The following is a 22,375-nucleotide window of genomic DNA, read 5'->3' on the forward strand; positions in this document are numbered from 1 at the left end:
TGAATACCTTTTAATGGGAAATGTTTGAATAGCCATTTCCAGGCTTGCATAAAAGACATCAGCAACATGCTGCAAAGCTGGTACTTCAACTCAAACCCAAAACCCTCTGCAAGATGTAGTAGTAGTTTGTGGGTTTGGTAGACTCACAATGTACTCAGTCTACACTTCAGGTGGTGGTCATTCAGTTCTGAATGCTGCAGATTGAATTAAATAGTAATTTTCCTGCATTTGGACATATTTTTGGTTCAATAAAATGATGAAAAAAGCTTTCTTAGAAGCATTGGAAATAGAAAAGATGGGACAATGAAATGTACATTCTTTATGTAAAGAGATTTTTGCAGAAGGAAGACTGTAGTCTTCTCTTGAATCCATAAACAGTTGATACGGACTGATTTAGGTGGTTGGGTACATGAAATATGTTGAGAGAAAGATTTGCTGGAAAATAGGTTTTCAGGGAACAAAGAGATTTCCAGTAAGATTAATCTATGAGTACACTGCTCTGTTAACTCTTCCTTGGTGGTTTTTTTTTGCTGTATATCTTTGTAAGAAACTTTTGCCGCTTGTCAGGTGTTTTTTCAGTGGATTCATTGATTACAGTTGCAGTGGCAGTACTTGTACAGATCAGCGCTTTAGGAAATACAGAAGGCTGACTTAAATGATGTTTTGGTTTGCATGAAAAGAATAGTGATGGTGTGATATCACATTTCTTCCCTTTTTTAATAGTTGTGAGCTCTAATGCAATGAGTGTTCTGAATGACAGTGCAGACATCCAGCAAAGCTACACACAGTGTCAGAACAGTACTGGTAACAAACAAATTAAATTTATCCCACATATATTCAGTAGTGAATATGAAAAGTGCGAGAAGCAAGTTTCTTCAGCCCATCCAGTGATGAGGGGTGAAGCTCCTCCTGCTTGACTATTAGATCTTAGGCAGAAGCTCTTCCCTGTGAGGGTGCTGAGGCGCTGGCACAGGGTGCCCAGAGAAGCTGTGGCTGCCCCATCGCTGGCAGTGTTCAAGGCCAGGTTGGACACAGGGGCTTGGAGCAACCTGCTCTAGTGGAAGGTGTCCCTGCCCGTGGCAGGCAATGGAACTGGGTGAGCTTTAACGTCCTTTCCAACACAAACCATTCCAAGATTCTATGACTAGGTAGTTTTTATGACAGAGATAAAGGTGTTGACTTCTCCAAGCATTGCTTTCAATCTACAACACATATCCTTACTCTGTTTGTGACTTAAGTTATGCTTTTGTGGTAGAGGTGCGCGTGAAGAGACAGTTTAATCATTGTTAACTTACAGATCGGGTGAGATCTCGGAGACTACTCTGATGGAATTGTCTTCCGATATACTAAACTCGTGGAATAAAACCCACTCAGGAATCCTTCTGCTGTTATAATAAGATGAGAAAGGATGAAGCTGAGCCACTTGTCTGTGTGTTAACATTAAGTAGTTACCTGAGCCATCTACATCACGAGCAATCTAAAAAACAAACATGCAAGGAGTTGTCCATTACTTCATTAGATCAACAAGATGCATAGATCAGTGTTTGCCTATTATATTAAAACCAGGAATTAAATTTGCATTCACATACTTTGAACTGGAGAGCCTAAATATCAGTATTCTTCCCAAATACCTGTGAGAAATAAATATCTGGGTACTGTGAAATGAGGCTTGGAGTTTAAGAAATCGTTGATCTGTATAGTTGAAAGGAAACTGCAACAAATGAGGGCAGGCTTATACAGTAAGTATCTGAACTTGGCTTTGAAGGGTCTGTGTGAAAACAGATGTATTCTTTAAGAATTGGAAGGCTTTAAAATACAATGTGCAGCCCTTGTAGTTTGGAGGGGTCATTTTATTTAGGTGGAGCATAGTGATGTGAAGGAAAGCATGTTTTCAAGTGGAAATAAATCAATATCTTTCTTATTTATGTATACAATTACAGTTAGAGTATCTTCTTTGGTTGAGATGAAGAATGCTGTATGTTATGTGTAGCTGAACATATTAAGTCAATTCTTGTTTTCCAGGGTATTTTCAGAACAAAATCTTCAAAAAGAAAGAATGCCTGAGAGAATATTACAAGTTAAAGAGGTTTTTGAAGTAAAATAGTTCTTTGAGTGAAAGGCATATTGACAGTTTTCCTCTTGCAGTGAAGTGTGTGGGCTTCATGCTGTGATAGCTGAACCCCAGAGAGAAGATTGGAATGGGCACAAGTGTTTGATACACTGGAAAAAATGGCTTTTATCCTTTCTGCTGAGCAAGGTTTCATTACCTAACTTAAGTTCTCTGAAAGCATTCTATATAACATAACAATACAGTAAGATGAAACCGCATTATTTTTTCTTACGTGCATGAAGTAACCCGATAAGAGAGATTTCTTAATGTTTAGTATATTTTCCTTTGATCCAAAGTCCGGTTCTGAAATGGGAAGTTCAATTCGCTTCATTATCTCCACTAGTTCAGCTCTGATAATTTCTGCCATCCTCAGTGCAGAGCTGCTTAGAAAATAATCACGACACCATTTCTCAGTGCTGTAGTCTGTGGAGAAAAAAAGAGGTTTCACTTAAAGCAAAGTCTTACTGATAGGTACTATCCATAGAGATACTGCTCTGTGAAATGCTGTTTGGTGCAATAGCTCAAAAACAGTGAGTGGCTGTGTCAGAGCTGTCAACATTTTGGTAGCAAGAGTTATATGGATAGCTTGGGCTCACTGATGTTGTGAAGTGAGGGGACAATAGTTGATGCCCTTAGTTTTACAGAATTGCAGCTGTATCTTTCTGAATAAAACTATCCCTTATTTGGTCTGTAGAAGGTAAAATGAGTAGGAACAACTCTGTTTTTGAGGCTTTCAGGATGTGGAACTGGAATCACATCTGTAGCGCTAGTGGTGATCCTGCATGCTGGGAAAGGACAGGTTCTCTTGCACCTCTCCAGCATTCAGCATGACTGAACATGAAGGAACCCTACTGGTCTATAAGCTTTTATTTAGCATAGGCGAATTTATCACTCCACTGCCTAATTACTGAGCTAAGGATAAATGAACCTGAACAAGATGTTTGCACACAGGAAAATGCTGTGAAGAGCTTCTCTCTGCTGTGCAGTCCCTGGTCCCCTGGCTTTTATTTGGTTTCCTGTAAATTTGAACTTTGAATTTTTGTCCTTTAAACTTTCCTTTTAGTTGAAAGCTATCAGAAAACCATCAGAATTGTGAGGCTGCTGAGGGAATCCAGTCCCTCCTCAACTGTGTTTATGTCGCTTTACGTCTTAAACATGGATTATGTGCTCTTACAGGAGGAACAATTGTTCTGGTTTTGTACAATGTCACTTCAAATGACCACTGTAATAGTGCTTACGTATGCTTGTCGGATGATGTATGATGTCCTAAGTCATTTTCAGTTAGTTAAAAACCTAAAACTAATATCCACTTGTACTGGTTAGGCCAGGTTGGACGGGGCTTGGAGCAACCTGCTCTAGTGGAAGGTGTCCCTGCCCATGGCAGGGGGTTAGAACTGGATGAGCTTTAAGATCCCTTCCAGCCCAAACTGTTCTATTATTCTATGGCTACTATCTTTGGTTTCTCCCTGCAAGTTAGCAATTCTAGATGGAATCATTCAAAAAGGGTTTATGAACTAAATGCCAACAATGACTGTTTAGGGTTTTGTTTTGTTTTGTTTTGTTACAACATGCTTCATTTTGTCTGCTCTGGGTACACTTACATTGGCTCGTGGAGTTTGCGCTGGCTTCCTTGAAGGCGTTGAAGACATTGATAAGAGTAAAGTGATCTCCTGCAGGGTGGGAGAATTTTCGCCAGCAGGTAAGAGCAATCTCTTCTGTTCCAGGAGGTGCGTGTAAGAAGCAATTAGGAGCTTAGGAAAAACATCAAGCAAGTGGTTATTAAAGACACATAGGTGCATGCACAAGTACTAACTCCACTGGAATTCTTGTTTATTTTCCTTCCTCAGTTCTCTTTAGTCTTTGGTGTTGGATTGCTGCAGAAGAACTGAATCTGTTGCATTCACTAAGGTTTAATTTATATGGATGTCGTTTCAATTTCGTTAATATGTGCTCTAAACACATATGAAGGTGAGCAGCTTTCTCGTGCCAGAAATGCTTTGTAGTGGTATGATCCAATTTATCCAGAATCCAAGCATGTGGTTTCTATAATATAGAATGAAACTAAATCTATGGATATAATGCCTTACTTTGCTCCTCATGTTTTCTGTCTGTTGAAATTTGTGCCTCCCAGTGCATTTTACATATGTTGTGGTACTGTGCTACATAATTGTGTCTTTCAAGATGATTGAGCTTTTTAAAAACTGAAGTGTGCCTATGCTCAATCATTGACATTTATTGTATGTGCTTAAAAAATTTTATACATATTTTGGCCCACTGTTGAAAATCAAGCCAGCTTGAGCATAGAACCAAGTTGTTCCATAAGAACAACTAAAGCAGCTTGGTGCTCTGTGGGTTCATGTCCTCACTGCCGAAGACTGGTTTCTGGGTCTAGGATATCCCCTGTGGGTAGAGCACAGTCATGTCATACCAAAATACAGGCAAGGTTAAGCTGTGGGTGTTGAGCAGTCAATAGCTCTCAGGCATTAGATACTAAGAAGAAGTTCTTCCCTGTGAGGGTGCTGAGGCGCTGGCACAGGGTGCCCAGAGAAGCTGTGGCTGCCCCATCCCTGGCAGTGTTCAAGGCCAGGTTGGACACAGGGGCTTGGAGCAACCTGGTCCAGTGGAAGGTGTTCCTGCCCGCAGCAGGGGCTTGGAACTGGAGGAGCTTTAAGGTTCCTTCCAACACAAACCAGTCTAGGGTTCTGTCTGCACTGTCCTGCACTATCTGGTGGGATTGCAAAGGGTCATCATCATTATTTGCTGCTTAAATTTCTGGAGTCACCCCCCTCTCAGTTATCCTAAAATCTTTGATTTTGTATATCTTTGATATATTAAGATTTCAGTAGCAGCAACTGCACAGTGTGTAAGTTTTAAATATCTGGGGTTTATGTGTTGGTTTGAAAGCTCTGTCACATTGAATTAAAACCTCTATAGTTAACAATCTTCTAATATAAATGTTCCTGCTCCAGACTTCATGTGACCAGTCTTTGGGGCCAGCTGGTTTGTCTCACAGTGTAAGAGCAGAGGATCCATCGGGAAGGAATGGTATGGATACTTATGTTAGTTGTATAAAATATTTCATGTGAAGAAACAAGATCACAAAGTAATTCTTTGTAGGTCGATAGTTCAGTATTGTTTATCATTAGAACTTCCCCTAATTTGCTGCTCCAGTCTGTAACAAACGTACATGGATATGAGATAAGAAGGTTCATTTTGAAGGGATGTTGTGCTTTCTGGCAGAAGGTTGGAAGCTAATGGGGCAGCCAAAGCATGGAAATGCTGTGCTACATAGAAATTCATTACTTGCTTTTCGATGCATGCTTAAAGTCAAGACATATAAAGCCAAAGATATTAATGTACTTGAAACAGCAGAACGTGAATAACAGAAGTTTGCCTTTGGGTTGCGCTTGTATGAAGGGGGCACAAGCCGAGCAGTAAGACATGATTTACCTGTTACCATGGCTGCAATGGTGAGCACTTCATTGACACACTCAAATTCACATGAAGCCAGAATTGACTTTGACATTTGTGGATCCAGAGGAAATTCTGACATAATAATTCCCAATTCAGAGAGGTTTCCATCATTATCCAGGGCTGCAAGATAATCGAGATCTTCCAGAGCCTGCATCAGGCTTTCAGGAGCTAATGAAAAGGAAAGATCGTTTAAGTTCTTGAGAATGGCTACATATAAATGAATGGCTGAATTCTCATTGGAGTTTTTCAGTTGTATATTATTTCCTGTGTGAAAATGATAAAGTCAGCTTCTATCATTTGACACTGAGCAAGAAGAAAAAGTAATAAATGAGGTAAACAGGAGGTTGGGAACATTTTGGAGGAAGAAAATAAGGGGTAAGAATTACAGGGCTGAAAATAACTTTGTTCATCTTTTTTGTGTCAGAGCAGGTTCTGCCAAAAGTCCAGACACAGCATTGGATACTTGCACCCCATGTCAAAAACTCCTTCCAGTATTGGCAGTCTCCAGGTATTTTTGTGTGTGGATGTTCATTCCTTTTAAAGAGGGGTGGTCACATTTGAGAGGGGGCTGTGGGATACACAACAGCTCTAGGAAAGAGGATTATAACCAGAAGACAACCATTTGCAGAAGTTGTAGCTGCCTTATTCTTGCAGGTATTTGGAGTTCTCTTGGTTGCCTTTTTGTAATTATTGTTATTATTTTACATAGTTTCTCATGATACCAGAAAAAGGGAACATAGTAAAAGACAATGTCTCCCTAGCAATTGGCTGTACTTTCTGACTGCACAAAATTAAATGTTCTATTTTCCCTTATTATAACTTCTTTACAACCTCCATAAGTAGAAGTGAGAACAGTGAGGCAGAAAAAACAAGGAGTGAATATAGGAAAATAATTAGGTAGGCTGAGAGACTGATTTGGGAAAAAAAGTAGCAAATAAATGAATTTGGACCATACGGTGAGTATGGAGCATGAGTATGAGAGAGACTGAACAAAGGCAAACATGGAGGATGTCATGAGTTAGAGTTTAGTGTTTAAGATGGGGGTCTGAGTGGTGAAAGCAGAGCAGAATGAAGACTGAAGTAATGGGGTTTGTATCTTAGATGTTAGATACACCCAAGTAGAGGCCTGCCAGGAGTGTTGACTAGGGAGGTTTTCTCCTGCATGTTGAGCACTGAGCTTTCAGGCTAAAGTGGTCCATGTGCTTTTTTAAAGACTGTTGGACTACCAACTAACTCTACTAATTGTGCATAATCCAGTTTTGATCAATGGTATATTAAGTTCATCCTATGAGTCAACAAGTCATAGGTATATCTTCCTCTTTCGTGGATGAGGATGAATGAAATCAACCACCCACAAGATTTGAAGAAAATGGCTTATACGCACACAAACAAATATGCCTTTTTAATCAGTTCTCATTACATCTCATCAGATATTTCTCAACAGACCAAAAGATGGCATCTGCAATGCCAGCTCTTCTGAACCTCTCAGCTGGATGGGAGTAGATAACAAAGGAATTTGACAAAGACTCTTCTTTCTCATTAAGCATCTTGCTGAATTTCTCCTTTACCATTTTTTCCCACTATTTTACTTGTGCTTTGCTGCATCTGAAGCAGTTGCAGACAGAATCAGCTTATGTATCCCCTAGCCCTTTTAGTGTTATTGACTGCTTTTTCTTTTGATAAATGGTGCCAGAAGAATGTGAAGCCTTATTCTATGATTTTTCCAGATTTTAAAAGAAATTAGTTGAAGTGTTTTCTCAGCGACACTTTGTTCTACTGAAAGAACAAACCTTCACAGTTACAGTGATAAGAAAACATGTCTGAACGGACAGGATTAAGCAAATCAGTACTTAAAATGAGAACTTGAGCAGGTCTGTATGAACTGTGTATTGATGAAAGTAGGTTGTTTTGGCAAAACAGGCATAGAGGAGCTTTATGTGCAACCATGATAACTGCAGTCCTGGGACTAGAGAGGGTGAACCTGAAAGCTGAGTAGAAATTGTCAAGCCTACACTCTCCAAAGTGTAGCTACAGCATGGAAGACATTAATGGAAATTTGGGAACTCTTGAAGTGTGAAGGCTCTTTCCTCCCAGCTCTTTTCAAAGGTAGATTTCTATGCCAGTTCTTATTGTAGTGGTCAATATTTTTTATGAGTGCCAGCTCGTTTAAATTCATAACTGCTCTCTTATCACTGCAGCAACTTTCTCCTTATTCCAGTTTCAGGAACTGTTTGATATTTTTGCTCTGTTTTATGGATAACAAGTTAAATTCTAGTCGTATTGAAATTGGTGGCAAAAATTCCCCTAGAGCAGGACTTAGCTTCCTCCCCAGCCAAACATACCCAGCACTGGGGACAATAATGACTGCACTGGCAATCTTACAGGCTTCTGTGGGCTGCTTCAGTTTGCATAATAATGTCCAAAAAAGTCTAAATAACAAAAAATCAAAACACAAGCACAGCTACCCCCCCCCCCCCCAGGGAGGGTGTGTTTTTGTTCTTGTATCTTCATTAGTAGATGACTAGGAATAAGTTCTGACTGGAACTAATTATGAAAGGGAACCTCTCATTGGCAGACTACGCCAGCATCACGAAGATTAAAAGCAAAGGAAGCCTATAAGGAGCTGATAGGTCACATTTAGCCACAAAACCATGCTTCAGGCACTCTGCCTTCCTGCAAGAAAATCTTGAGTTTGGGTTTTTATTTCATTGGCAGTGAACTGGTAGTTTATTGCCATCACTCTGTAATTAACTAGTTATAATGAAGAAAAAAGTAAAATGGGAAGCAGGCAAGCACCTGTTGGTTTTAACCCTTTTCACAGAATCCCAGATTGGTTTGTGTTGGAAGGGACTTTGAAGCTCATCCAGTTCCAACCCCCTGCCATGGGCAGGGACACCTTCCACTAGAGCAGGTTGCTCCAAGCCCCTGTGTCCAACCTGGCCTTGAACACTGCCAGGGATGGGGCAGCCACAGCTTCTCTGGGGAACCTGTGCCAGGGCCTCAGCACCCTCACAGGGAAGAACTTCTGCCTCAGAGCTCATCTCAAGCTCCCCTCTGGCAGGTTAAAACCATTGCCCCTTGTTCTGTCCCTACAGGCCCTTGTACTAATGTGAAGGGAAAAAATTGTTTGTTAATTCCCCTTACAGGAACTTTTACAGAACTTCTCCACTATGTAAATCTGTTAGTGTGGTGACTTTGCTTAATTTTAAAACACTTCCTATTAGTTTTCAGATAAATTCTCTGAGGAGTCTATAAATTCCTGCTTAAACTGTGGATCTGCTTCGTTTCAGTGTTAGAGTTTATATCTCTGCCTGTACAGCATCAGGGGTTTCTGTCGAGAGAGAACGTTAACAGACACATGAGGTTTAGTGGGATAAAAGATGAGCCCTTGCAAAAGCTAAAGTATCTGAGAAGAAAATGCTAAGGAAGTTTAAAGAAATTAAAAGTAACAGCTGATGAAGAGTAGGAGTCAATGATGGGAAATAGATATCAGTGATTGAAAATACAGGGAGATTAAAAACAGTCATTCAGACATATAGTAATTACTAGGAAATCATGGGAAGCTAATTTCCAGAAATCAACAAAGTGGTTTGTGCTAGAACTTACAAAATAGATGGTTATATGGCAGCCAATTTCAATCCCCTGATAGCATCAGTAATTTGCATGTTTATGCCCTAGAGTTAGTTGCCTTGAGATTTATAAGCACAAATTACTTCCCTAGTTTGCTGTGAGTGTTATAAAGAAAAGAAAAAGAAGACTCCTGGTGTTTTATTGTGCTAGAAAGGACAAGATAGTAAAGCTAGATTAGAGCAGGTGAAGGAACAGTAACAAAGAAATAGAGCTTTCAGATGTTCGTCTGCGTTTTGAGGGACTAGATCAATAAAAAGCCATTGTAAGAACAGCAAATGCTCATTTGAGAGTTCTTTTTGGTGTGGTTCCTATTTAAATCAAAACTGTGATAAAACAAAAGTAGTGCAAATATTTAGGTAGGTAAAGCTCTTCCTTAAAGAACAGAAACCCGCATTGTCCTATAATGATTTCTAGCAAGCATCATTATTTTTAGGGGTCCACCAAAGTGAACACGAGGCTTTGCGAATTGACTGCTGCTTTCATGGGAGCAGAGTTAAAACGAAGCTTTCAAGATGTATCCTGTGCTTTCGACAAGAATCTCTTACATCCCTGGGAGTTTAAAAGGTGTTTTCTCATCTGATATTTTCTTTCCCTTGCCTGTGTTCTTTGGCTAGTTAAGACTGGGCTGCTCTGGGCTTGTTTCGGGAAATCTGACCAGTTTTTATATTCAAATCCTACTCTTGATCCTACTGAGGCTTAGTAAAGCAAATACGTACCTAAATATTATTGTTAGTGCTGAAATAGTTTATCTGAGAGTTTCAAGCTGACTTAAAATGATATTCTTCGTTTCACAGGTCTTTGTAACTTTGACATGACAAAGGTATGTTCCTAAAGGTAGCTGTGCCTTTAATCTTTTCAGTATCACATCTTACATGGCTGAAACTGAAGTACTTAAGGTGTCATAAAATAAATAAATACAGAAGTATTATTCTTGGTGCATAAGGAAGCAAGTGATTTAGTGATTTTCCCAAAGTTCTGTAATAAGTGAATATTGGAGATAGGAATTGGAGATCATGAATTCCATGATTTTTAATACTCCATTTAATCACTACATTGTGCTTATTTGGAGGGTCTACAGTTCCTGTGTTGTGGTCTCCTGCTCTGTGAAAATGTTGAGTTTGTAAAATACCTTTTTCATGATAGATCTTTGCTTTCCAGAGAAATAACCGTTATAAAGTTCAAGCTGACATGAATGTCAGGTGAAAGGATGTTGTCTTTAAAGAGCTGATTCACTGCCTGGCAAAACACAGGTTTTTCCAGCTTCTGTTAGGCTTAACAGCATGAAGAACTGCCAAAGTAATTACTGCAGGGAGAATAGTTCCGGGGAATGGCTTTTTCTATCGCTGTGTTTTAACATTGCTCCTTGGATAGCAAACTGAATATAGGGAGAAATCAAGTGTCAAAGGTTTTTCTTCTGCAAGGACCAGCTTCTGTGTGCAGGTTTCATCTCAATTCTCCTTTTTCCCCCTGTAACTTCTGAGGGAGGGGTTTTATGAGTCTGCCATGCTCTGAAGCCACCAGTTCTATAACCATTATTTTGAGATTAGAGTCGATCATTAAAAATTACTTTTCTTTGTAGTCTTTCCATTCATCACAGGATCCCAGACTGGTTTGTGTTGGAAGGGACCTTAAAGCTCATCCAGTTCCAACCCCCTGCCACGGGCAGGCACACCTTCCACTAGAGCAGGTTGCTCCAAGCCCCTGTGTCCAACCTGGCCTTGAAATTTAAAGATTATTATAAAATGGCATAAAAAAATCTTTTGATCAGTTTGGTTTCTTTTATTACTCTTAGTAAATAGTCCATCTTTAACAGTACTGGGCTACCACTTCTCATTTTTGGGATGCCCTTTGTGATACAAACACTCTGTTCTAAGCAGTAGGCTACGTTCAGTGGGGTATGTGCTCAGTTATTGTGCTATACATACTGCCCCGATTCCCATTCCTAATCCCCCTTGTCCCATGGATAAGGGACTGCTGCTAAGGGTCATGCAATCCAGTCCATACTTTGCTTCCTGAGGGGTTTTTGGTGTCTGTTCCTTACCTCCTCCAATTCCTTTTATGCTTTTCCACTGATTTGTGCAGTACAGACTATGAGGTATGTGTCCATGTCCATGCTATTAGAGAGCCTTTCATTAGGAGATACATCATACAATTTAATCGATTAAACTCAGAAATTAAAACATCAAAGAATCAACAAGTGAACTTAAGGTACTAAATCTGCCATGAAGTGATCTCTGTTGAGCAGATCTTACACAGCACATTGAGTTTCTGTCTTTGGCAGTCTGTTTCTAATGAACGAATACACAAACAAATTTTGTTTTTGCAACCATATGAAATTATATCTATTTATACAACTCTTGTTATTATGGATATTATTCTCAGTGGGGTTATAATAGCATAGCTCTCAAACGTCACGGTACCCATGATCATTCACTGATATTTTAAGCTGAAAATTACTCATGGTAAATCTGCACACATGCAGAATCTGCAAACTGCCTTCACCTTGATTTCTTACGGAATTTTTCCCTGGCTTCATCGTTATACTGATTTCCATAAATAAGGATTTTTCCAGTGATTTACAAAAACCCACAATGTAGCTGCAATCCAGGGGAAAGGAGCTCTTGTCCCGTTATATCACACAGTAAAGATGTAGCTGCTTAACTGATAAAAATGTAAACACATCCCTATTACAGTGGCACAGGAATTCGAGTAATGCACTTCAGAACTGCGGTGCCAAATACGTTTTCCTATGGCTCATGAATTCTAAAAAGGGGAACAAGTCTGCTGCATTTGCTCATCTTGATTATAGCGTGAATTAAATGCAGCAGCTGTAAGCCTGACATGTTTGTTGCTTTCATAATGCAGTAATGAGTCAGAGTTAATCCAGGCTTTTATTTTTCCTCAAAGAGCATCAGAAAATCCCCCCTCATGCACATTATTGCTGAGCAGAAAGAAAATGTTTTACTGATGTAATTTTTGTTTCTCTACTTATCTGCTGTGTGTTCTCTACTTCGTGTGCAGGGAACGGACCATAAAGTACATTTCTGTTCGAATTCTTGCTGTGAATTTCAGTGTACCTTAGATTTGTTTGTTCACCGTTTCATGGCCATATGTTACTCTGTCATCTCAGTGAAGGCATTATTTTGTTTAGGAGAAATTCAACTTGGGTTAAAAGAAAACCCCAAAGCCTCCATCTGTTTCAATGCAAAGAAAACTTGAGAATGTTTGCTGAACAGAAATGGTGCACAAAATCATAGAAACCAGGTTGAAAGGGACCTCAAGGATCATCCGCTCCAACCTTTCTAGGCTAAGCATGACCTAGACTAGATGTCCCAGCGCCCTGTCCAGCCAAATCTTAACAGTGTCCGATATTGGGGAATCCACCACTTCCCTGGGGAGTCATTCCAATGGCTGATTGTTCTCATTGGGAAAAATGTTCCTCTTGTGTCCAGTTGGAATCTCCCCATCAGTAATTTGTGCCCATCACCCCTTGTCTTTTCCATAGGACTCCCAGTATAAAGGGAGTCTCATCTTCTTTGTGGCCACGCTTTAAATACTGGATTAGTGTAGGCATAGGAAAGCGTGTGGCATGTGTGGCACATGGGAGAGGCTGCAATGTGTTTACACCCTCTACTCAAAGGGAAAGCAAGTCCAAGGAGGCAAAGAGGTATGGAATAGTCAAGCCCAGGACAAACTGTGCTGGCGAGAAACAGAAAGGCTATTTGTGGTTTTTTAGTATCTGTATGCTCTGAACAGCACTTGGTATTTGGCCGGGTCAAACGGCAGCGCACAGAAATACTGCAATGTCTTTTTGTTTGTTTGTGGGGTTTTTTCCTGGTCCAGTTGATCTTGTGCCATGTTTGGCTGAGAGTGGGCAAATTGGCTTTGTATACATTGGTAGTAAATGTGAGTAAGAACTGTTTTGCCCAAGAGTTTTCTTAGGTCAGAAAAGCCACGCTGCTTGTTTTGTGAGCTTTGTTGCTCATCTCTTTCACTTAGGTCTGTATACCATCTCAGAGACCCTTCCTCAGCCTTTTTCATCACTTCAGGTTACAGAAGGCTTGTACAACTAAGCCGACTGCAGCAAAAATAATGAAACCTTTTGGGGAAGCTGAAATCTCCTGCTCAAGAGAGAATGCTTTCCATCTCTGAAAGCTCTTCTCTTTGCTTCCTCTGCAATACTCCTGCAGTACATAATTCAGAAAGGTGTATCATCTATTTGACCTTATGACTAGCAAAGAAAAATTTTCAGGGCTACCCTTTAACTGGGTACCAGAGGTATTTGGAGCTGGGCAGCAGGAACTTCGTGGTGTGACTTTAGTGTCAGTGTCTGCTTCTGCTGAAGTACGTTGTGCTTCTTTAGCCTCTGGAGACCAGTGTGGCATTGAGCGTGTGCAGCGGGATGGGTCTATCTCAGCACAGAATGAGAAATCTTGGGCTTTCCTGGGCTGAGATCACTGACCCAAAGCTCTTGGGAGGATGAAGAGTCCAAAAGGTTTTATGTGCTTGAAAACTTGATATGTGTTTTGAGTTCCGTAAATTGGTCTAATACAATAACTAACTCTCCTTACAAATTTGCTTACTTCAGTATTCCTGTTTCTTTCAGACAAACATGTTTCACACCAAGTACTTCAAACTGTCTATATTCTGACAGTGTGAGCTTTGTAGTCATCTCTGGAGAACTGTGGTAAGGGTATAACTTCAGCGTTAGTAGGAAAGAAGTTGCCTCCTTGGAAGTGGGAAAAAGGAAGCCCCAAGGCAAAGAAAGCCCATGTAGGATAAAGGAAGAGTTGTACTAAGCACTATTTCAAATGTTTAATGGTGTGGGGCCTTAAGATGCAGAGAAGACCAGGAAATTGGGTACTTTCTCATCTCCTTTATGTGGCCCCCCTACAGTGTTTGTGGGATTTTTTGTTCAAACACTTTGTCTAACATTCCTCACACTGTTTCAATAATTCCTAACACTTCACAATACCTTGACCTCGCACTTTTGATCTAGTTAGCAAAAACTTTCTCATATCTGATGTTCATCCAAGTAAAACTGGTGCATTCATCAAATGCCGTTACAGTTTTGTCCACATAAGCAAGATGCTTTCTTCAACTGCATTATCTCAAAAATACAGACAGAACTTAGAATTCCTACGTCTGTGAAATCCTTAAGTGCCTCTAGCATTTTGTTTCCTCTGAATGCCAACTGTCTCCATTGTGCCTTTAAATCCAAAAATACCGAATGGTTTTCCTAATGTAACTTTGCTAATTAATTCTGAAGAACAACTTTCTTTATCCAGTAAAAGCACTAAAGTGTTTTAGAATGTTTTCTCTTTTGTTTAGTAAAACACTTTATAAATTTGAGTAGAAGCCAACTGTATTCCACAACCATTTTCCATGAAGGTTTCCTAAATTCAACACAGGAGGTGACACTCACGAGGCCCATTTACTCTGATCCTCATCAGTCATGAATTAGTTACTGCTCAGACTGGCAATGTATTTTCACATTTCTTTTAGGCATGTTTCTGCTAAACAGGCAGATGAGGGAAAAGTGGAATAAATTCTACTTTAAAATTCCACTTACAATCTATCACAACATCAGGAATTAAACTCATTATTACTGACTAATTACAGTGCACAACATGTAAAAGACAAGCAATCATTCCAATTTCTTGTATGTACATGAGGAAAGGGAGGATAGTATAAGACTTATTCCTATTTGCACTGGAAAAGGATCATAAATGAAGGAAGCAATAGGTCACATGAAACCAGTGACATCAGTGCTATTCCCTTCACTTTAATGGGCTTCAAATCAACAGCAGAATTTGCAGTGGTACTTGGATTTTGTGGTAGGTCAGAACAGAGAATATCCTTCTATAGAAAACGCCCTGAAATATTAACTCAGAAAAATAAAACAAATAAGCAACCACTTTCTTCACACTCTCATCTCAAAATTCAGCATATTATTCACTGCCTAGCATTGAAATTTATTTGGGTTTATTTTATAAGCAATATTGTCCTTAAGTAACAGCTTATTGTAAATATGAGGTGGGAGATGCTGGAGGATAAGAAGAAAACTGATTTCCTCCAAATGTATCTCCTAGGTAACAACAGTAGTTTGTTTAGGTTGTAAACTTTTGATTAAAGGAATGTGTTTTGTTAGATATCTGTACAGTGCTTTGTACAATGGGACACGAATTTTCTGTGCTGGTTTAAAGAAAACAATATCAAAACCTAGATGAGAAGATACTTGGAGTATTGATTTTCTTAAATTTGGTGTTTTTTCATTCTAATTCCATTCAGATACTTTATGGCCTTTTTCTGAGCAAACAGTTCATACACCATGCCATTTTTCTAAGTGCAACTATGGTATTGTGAACTGTTCTAGCAGGTAAGTGGTAAAAGCAGTGGTAATATTACTACAAGTGCTTCAGTGAAGAGCAGACTGCAAATGACAGGATAAAATTCATCTTTAACTGCAAAAGTAATAATAAAAACATGGAAAGTTGGTGCAACATCATTACCTGGCCTGCTTATGAAGTGACAGTGTCCAAAGCCTGCTATATCCATCCTCTTCAGGAAAAGCACCATGCTTGTTAGGTTTGATTCCTGTATTTTGGCTGGTAGATGTGGTTTCATTTCTTTGTATGTAAATTCTTCAGGATACAAGCAGAAGATTTTTCCTGGAAGAGATTTCAGGAAAATCATCTTATTTTCTTTTTTTGCACGGCATTTATTCTATTAATAGTTTGAGCTAATGGATGTAAATTTTGAGCTAATAATTCTACCTGATGAAGACATGCCCAGAATTTGTTTATGCATCTCTGCTTGACTTTTGCTGATAGGCTGCGTTATAACAGAGTCTGCTCTGATTCTAGGATTGTACACCTTTAAATGAAAGAGATATGAAGCATCAGATAAAGAAGTGAAGACTGCAAAAATCATAATGGTCTGTACTGAATTTTTGTCTAAGTCATTTTACAGATAGCGTAGTAACAGGTTCATTTCTTTTTATACTGCATATGTCACCAGCTTGGAAATGAGAGCAGTCAGCACTTTGATCAATTGACAGACACTTAAGTTTTGCAATAACTCTGTAAGTATACTCGAAGATAAATGTCTTTTTCTGAGAAGTGTACCTTACCAGAGCACAAAATATATAGCATCAAAAAAGGTAAAATATTTCTTCCATATTCTGATAACATTTTGTTACAGATTTTTGTCTTAATACTGAAATCTGTTACTTCACTAAAGGAGACAAGAACTGTATCAAAGAAGTACAATGCCCCGTTTTATTCTTTTCTTAATTGTACTTTGTTATAATTAAACTGAGGAGCTGATTCATTCATTGTTCTGACCACCAGATGGTGTTCAGAAGTGAAACATTGGAACAGGTTGCCCAGAGAAGCTGTGGCTGCCCCATCTCTGGCAGTGTTCAAGGCCAGGTTGGACACAGGGGCTTGGAGCAACCTGCTCTAGTGGAAAGTGTTACTGCCCATGGCAGGGAGTTGGAACTGGATGAGCTTTAAGGTCCCTTCCAACACCAGCCAGTCTGGAATTCTATGATTCTGTATAGAAATAGAACATCTGGATAAGGCAACTTTCTAGTCATGCCATCAGAATCAACTTTGTCTACCTTAGTCAGGGTTTTAATAAGAAAGATAAAATGAGCTTCAGTGCAGGGGACAAATTTCTTTTCCTCCAGGTAATTTTATGATAAATCCCAACTGCAAGTCTTATGCAGGATTTCATTCTGCACAAAACTTTGCCTGATTCCTCTGTGTTCAAGTGACTTTCACATCCATATAGATTGGGTGTGAATTTGACCTGCTGAGGAATGAATATTAGAGGACTACATTTCAGCTGTTAGGACACAATAATTGAATTAAGGGATAAAAATTGTATAACTGATAGAAGTGATTTGATGGCCATCAGGACTGTCTCGAAACTGATTTATTCGCATTGGTTCATATTTCTGATTCACAGAAGGCTGGAAGCACTGAATTTTACTTTGGCCATCAGATTATTGTGGAAGTGAGATTCATTTCCATCATCAGGACAACTGTAATTTCACAAGTAAGTGGAGTTATGCATGGTGTAACTGAAAACTCTTGTAGGCTTTTGTTGATTTCGCACAGAAGTACAACAAGTTCTTTTTCATTGACTTGAATCTGAGTTAGTTTATAACCCCCATATGAGAACCTTTAAAAATGACAGTGTTAGACACAGGTTTTTGCAGTGAAAATGAAAGCTAGTGGTAGTTCCCAAGCCTTTGCCTGAACTTCTTTCAAGGCTAATCAGGATTAATGATCCCTGATCCAAAATTTTGGGAAGATCTAACTTCAATTTTGGTGATTCCATTCTGGATTATATAAAGAAACTGTATTATATTCTTTCTTTTTCCTATTACTGGAATATTTATTTTGACTAGCAAAACTCATAGGACAGTTACAAAGCCTGTAGCAGTGCAGCTTCCTAATTTGTGTAATGACTTGTTCCTACATAGTTACTCATTCGTTAGGACATCAGCTTTGTATAAATGAAAGAAACAAGAGATATTTTTTTGCAGCAGCATTAGTCCTTCCTGGGATGAAGTGGAAAACAAGAACTGAGAACATACTTAGAATGAACTGTAAGAGGTCAATGATTAATTTGATAAATTGCAGCATTTTGAGGTATTTGGATGGAAGCACATATTTAGAAGGAGCACAAGCAGCATTCAAAAGAGTGGTTCCCTGTGTGAGCGTCGCTTGGCGTTATACAAGCTGTGGCACTACACTGATTACTAAAGTGTTAAACAAGGGGTGAGGTTAACCTACTAAATAAATAAATAAATAAACCAGGTAATCTGCCAATAGTTAGCCTAGAACTGATTGCATTTTGCTCTATCTGTAAGATACTGAAGAGATAATGATGACTGATAGGCCAAAACTAAGGTGAGATATAGTTTGCAAATGAAATGTCATTGGTTTGGTGCCCAAATGAGTGGCAGTTTCAGCTATGAGCATTCATCTCTGTTTAGAAACTTGACAATTTTTCTTTCATACTGAATTTAGGAAGTAATTGTGATTTCTTGCTTGGCTTTTCCATGAGATGTCCATTAAAGTTGTTTAAATTTTATTGACTTGAATATTAAAAATATGATAGAATCTGATTTATGAAAGAATAGAAAAATATTTGGCCCTCTAGAAACCATTTGCATCAGTCTATCAGCTGCGCATTTCCCTTTCCCCCACCCTGAAACAAACCTTATGCTTGGTTTATGACACACTGATGCTGGTTAACTCAACTAACCTTTCTTCTCTCCACACCAACATCAATGACAAATGTTACACTTTTAATCCAAATCAATGATTCTCCAAAGCTTGTGGTGAGCAGCACTTTCCTTCTGTATTTTTTGCAGGATTTCTGCTTGTCTTGATGTGATTTGGGAATTAGGTCTTGTTTTGTGGGGTACAGAGGAACTGGGATGAGTTCTCCAAGGTCAGGGTTTAAATTAGACTGCTCCTGTCTGATCATTTGGTGAGCTTTTTCAATTTCCTGTAATAGGGAGAAAGATTAATTTTTAGTTTCCTCATGAGTATGAAAAGCAAATATCAATATTTAATTTTAAGCAATTCTTGTATTCTAAAATTAATTTTAACTATGTATCAAACTATAAAAACATTTAAATCTTACATGATTAATAATTAAAGGGCAAAAAGAAAGAGAACAGAACTATCGTACGAGAATTTACTGACTGTATTCGCTAGCTATAGACCAGGGAAAAGTTGGACTGGTTTTGAAATGTCTTTTTCTCTTCTGCAAGTTAAAAAATAGTCTTCTCTGGCTTTAATCATATCCAAACCAACCTCCAGGTGAAGATAGATGTGCAGGAATAGCAAGGCTGAGAAATGATGAAACAGGCACTAAATTTTACATTTATAGAAATATAGGAAGCATCCACATCAGTGATTTAGTGCCAAAGAGTTCGGTGCAAATTTGTCGTGTGTGTAGGGCTGGTAAAAGCTGTAGCAGGCACTCAGGTGCCACGCTGGTGTACCCAAAGTGATTTATCTTCTGCTGGAACGAAAGTTAGGTATATGGGGCAACCTGAGTGGCAGTGTCCACTGGGAAACAGCTCTCTAGGTGTGCATGGTGTACCCCGGGGAGGCAATGGGGTGACCCGCTCTGCTGGTGAGTGTGTGATGAGCATGGGTGCTCCTGGAGTCAGAACAGATCACAGCAAATCCCTGCTCCAACCCTCTGCAATCCCTGCGGTCCCCATGCCTGAAGGGCTGAACTGGCAGAGCCCATGTTTGGGTCACTTGGAGACTACTATTATGTCCTTAGTCAAATTATAATACATAGATCAAAGTATACAGAAACATCCCTACTTTACCTTAATTATTATATTTAAGAAGATATAAATATTGCAAAGGTTCTAATTTGTTTTGTGTTGGTTTCCCCTTTCACCCCCAATTATTAGTAATATCCCTAAACTATGATAATGGAACAATGCCTTTAAAACACAATTCACGGGTCGAATATGAATTGTGAAAGGTTTCTTTTTTGTTGTTTTAGTCTTTTATAAAATATAAAATCATTTGTGTGGTGAATGATTTTATTTTAATGCGTACAAAAATCCTTCATAGACTTGTGCAGTTTGAAAGGGATGTTTTCTGCAAAAGCATTTTTATTAGCAGACATTTCTCAGAATTGAAAAACCAGATTGAGTTTCTATTTGAGGGTGAAACTGCATTTACACTAGTTATAGGTTAAAAGGATTCTATACAAATCCTTATGAAGATACAACCGTGGCACCCAATAGCAAGTCTGGCACCAAGACAGTGCATAAATCTTCATGTTCTTAGTTTATTCATATCGTTGTTCAGTTTAAAAGACAGCTGAGTGCTGGGAAACAGTGAACCATTAGCAAAATGAAACTTTAAATCACAGTCAAGCAGGAATTCATGGGATGTGAACCGTGTGGTAACAGTTCATAATGAGTGTTCTATTCTTCATGAGAGAGAAAACTACGTAATCTTTTCTCAGCAAGAAAGAAGTTATTATTTTAGTATTGTGGGGGATTTGCCCATCAGTTTAAGCAGAAATAAAACTTTCTTCCCAGTCCCTTGAAGTGGAAAGACTGTGGTTTTTCTCTAACATTACCGCTATTGTAAATAGGGGAACTGATACAGAAAATTCAGTAATTCATCATTTGTAAAATTTGTGTCTATAAAGTTTATAACTGATTATTAACACTATTAAAAGTGCTACATACCCACCCCCCTCTTTACAACTAAAATCAAGATTATTTGGGTAGTTTATGGTAATTTATCATTGCTTGGAAAAGTCATTATCTCCTGGAGGTAAGAAGGTGAATTTGTTCTTCTAAAGCAGATTTAATAATACAAAGTGTAAGGTTGAAGATCCCTATCAGGAAATAAATAATAATAATAATTTATCATAATTTTAAGTCTTAAAATATTTATTTGATGGGCAGATTGCTTTGACAGCTATAAAGGACCTGATTGTGCAATCCTGACAGCAGTGAATTAAGGGTGTCACTGCTGTCTTCAGGGATTCAAAGATGCCCCTATTTAGAACAGCCAAGCCCATGCAGATTCCTGATCATCTGTAGCACCTCCAGAGTGATGTTTGCCTCCTGCTGTTGTGTACACAAATGGCTGGGAAGTTTGCAGCCATAAAGGAGAATGCACATGGGAAAAGCCTCGTATGCAGGTTTAAGGTAAAAACATTCTTGTGCAGAAGGACATTTATGCAAACTGGAGTTGTGGCCCTTTCTGCAGACAGGGATAATAGAGTGCTGTATGGCCAGTGTCAGAATAGATTGCAATGTTTTAACTCTCTGCATGTGGGGCCCTTGTCCCGTATATCGCCTTCGCTACTTTTACCATCACACAGGAGAATGATGGCGTTTCTTTAAGCCTACAGAAAATTGATAATTTCTTTTATTAATATATGCTACATAGATAATACACTGTTATGCATACCATAACCCCTTTGTAGGAAAAACCTGAAATAATAAAATCTGCTGGCAGTGTCTGGTGTCTTAGATACTGACATCAAGATATTTATAGGTCCTATAAAAACAGAGATATAAATAATTTCTTGATTAAAATCAGAAATACTGAAATTGGTTAATAACTTACTTGTTCGCATGCCAGAAAGATGACAATATCTCCCTTCTCTTTTGTATGGTGTATCTCAAAGAGCAGTCTTAATGCAGACAGAAAAGGGTCTTTCTGAATGCTGCAAGAGTAGACAACCTCTGCATGGTGTTTGCTTTCCACTCTTATGAAGGGGATGCTGCCATAATATTGTTGCAGCTTGCTGGACATGTGAGGTGCAGTAAGTATCACCAGCCTCAGTTCTGGTCTTGATAACAAGACATCTTTAAGGAGGGCAAGTAATGCATCTGTTGCAACAGTTCTTTCATGCACATCATCCAAGATGATAACACCATAATAGTTCAGAAGAGGCGTAGACATCATTTCCCTTTGTAGCATATCATCTGTACAGTATCTGCAACAAACAAACAGAAAACTCTGTAGAGTTGCTTGGAATATTCAGATATGATTGTAAGAAATTAATTCAGGGTCTTGGAGACAGCATGGTCCTTTCTGTTCTAACAAGAAAGATTTAATAAGAACGGAGTCTATTTTATAGATGGTATCACAGTCTCAACTACATGTTGAAATCCGAGCAACCTGATCTAGTGGAAGATGTCCCAGCCATTGGCAGGGGATTAGAACTAGATGAGCTTTAAGGTCCCTTCCAACCCAAATCATTCTCACATCGTAAGGCCCTCCTGACTTTTATCTTTATTATTCCCACTGATACTGAAAGTGTTTAATTCTATTATTTCTTGCTGTATTGCTTGACAGGACTTTGAATTCTTGAACCAGGTTTCCATGTGTGAGAGGATTGGATTCATTTCCCTTTCGCATCAGGAGCAGCTGCAAGAAGATGTGCTGCAGGATGAGGCTTACAGAGCACTCCGTGAAAGAGAAAAAGGACATGCAAAAGGAAAAGCAGTAGAACTTGATCTTTCCTAAGTGGTGAGTATCCTCTTCTCCACTGGTAATCAGTGGCTGGGAAAAAGGTTTATGATCTAGGTCTTGTAGTTTGTGCCTGACATATTAAGGAACCAGAGAAAATCAATCTCCT

General features: G+C 38.9%; 1 protein-coding gene across 1 annotated transcript in view; it reads right to left on the reverse strand.

Annotated features, from left to right (window-relative positions):
- The window catches only part of DHX32 (DEAH-box helicase 32 (putative)), a 28,386-nt gene that overhangs the window by 218 nt on the left and 5,793 nt on the right, over positions 1 to 22,375 (reverse strand). Inside the window, exons 3-10 of the mRNA XM_030485879.1 lie at positions 21,358 to 21,730; positions 18,497 to 18,742; positions 15,991 to 16,090; positions 15,727 to 15,885; positions 5,561 to 5,752; positions 3,712 to 3,861; positions 2,343 to 2,533; positions 1,296 to 1,477 (exon numbers count right to left, since the gene is read on the reverse strand). Coding sequence (XP_030341739.1) covers positions 1,296 to 1,477; positions 2,343 to 2,533; positions 3,712 to 3,861; positions 5,561 to 5,752; positions 15,727 to 15,885; positions 15,991 to 16,090; positions 18,497 to 18,742; positions 21,358 to 21,730 — 1,593 coding nt within the window. The remainder of the gene's footprint in view (positions 1 to 1,295; positions 1,478 to 2,342; positions 2,534 to 3,711; positions 3,862 to 5,560; positions 5,753 to 15,726; positions 15,886 to 15,990; positions 16,091 to 18,496; positions 18,743 to 21,357; positions 21,731 to 22,375) is intronic.

The sequence above is a fragment of the Strigops habroptila genome, chromosome 5, assembly GCF_004027225.2.
Source record: "Strigops habroptila isolate Jane chromosome 5, bStrHab1.2.pri, whole genome shotgun sequence".
NCBI classification, from domain to species: Eukaryota; Metazoa; Chordata; class Aves; order Psittaciformes; family Psittacidae; genus Strigops; species Strigops habroptila.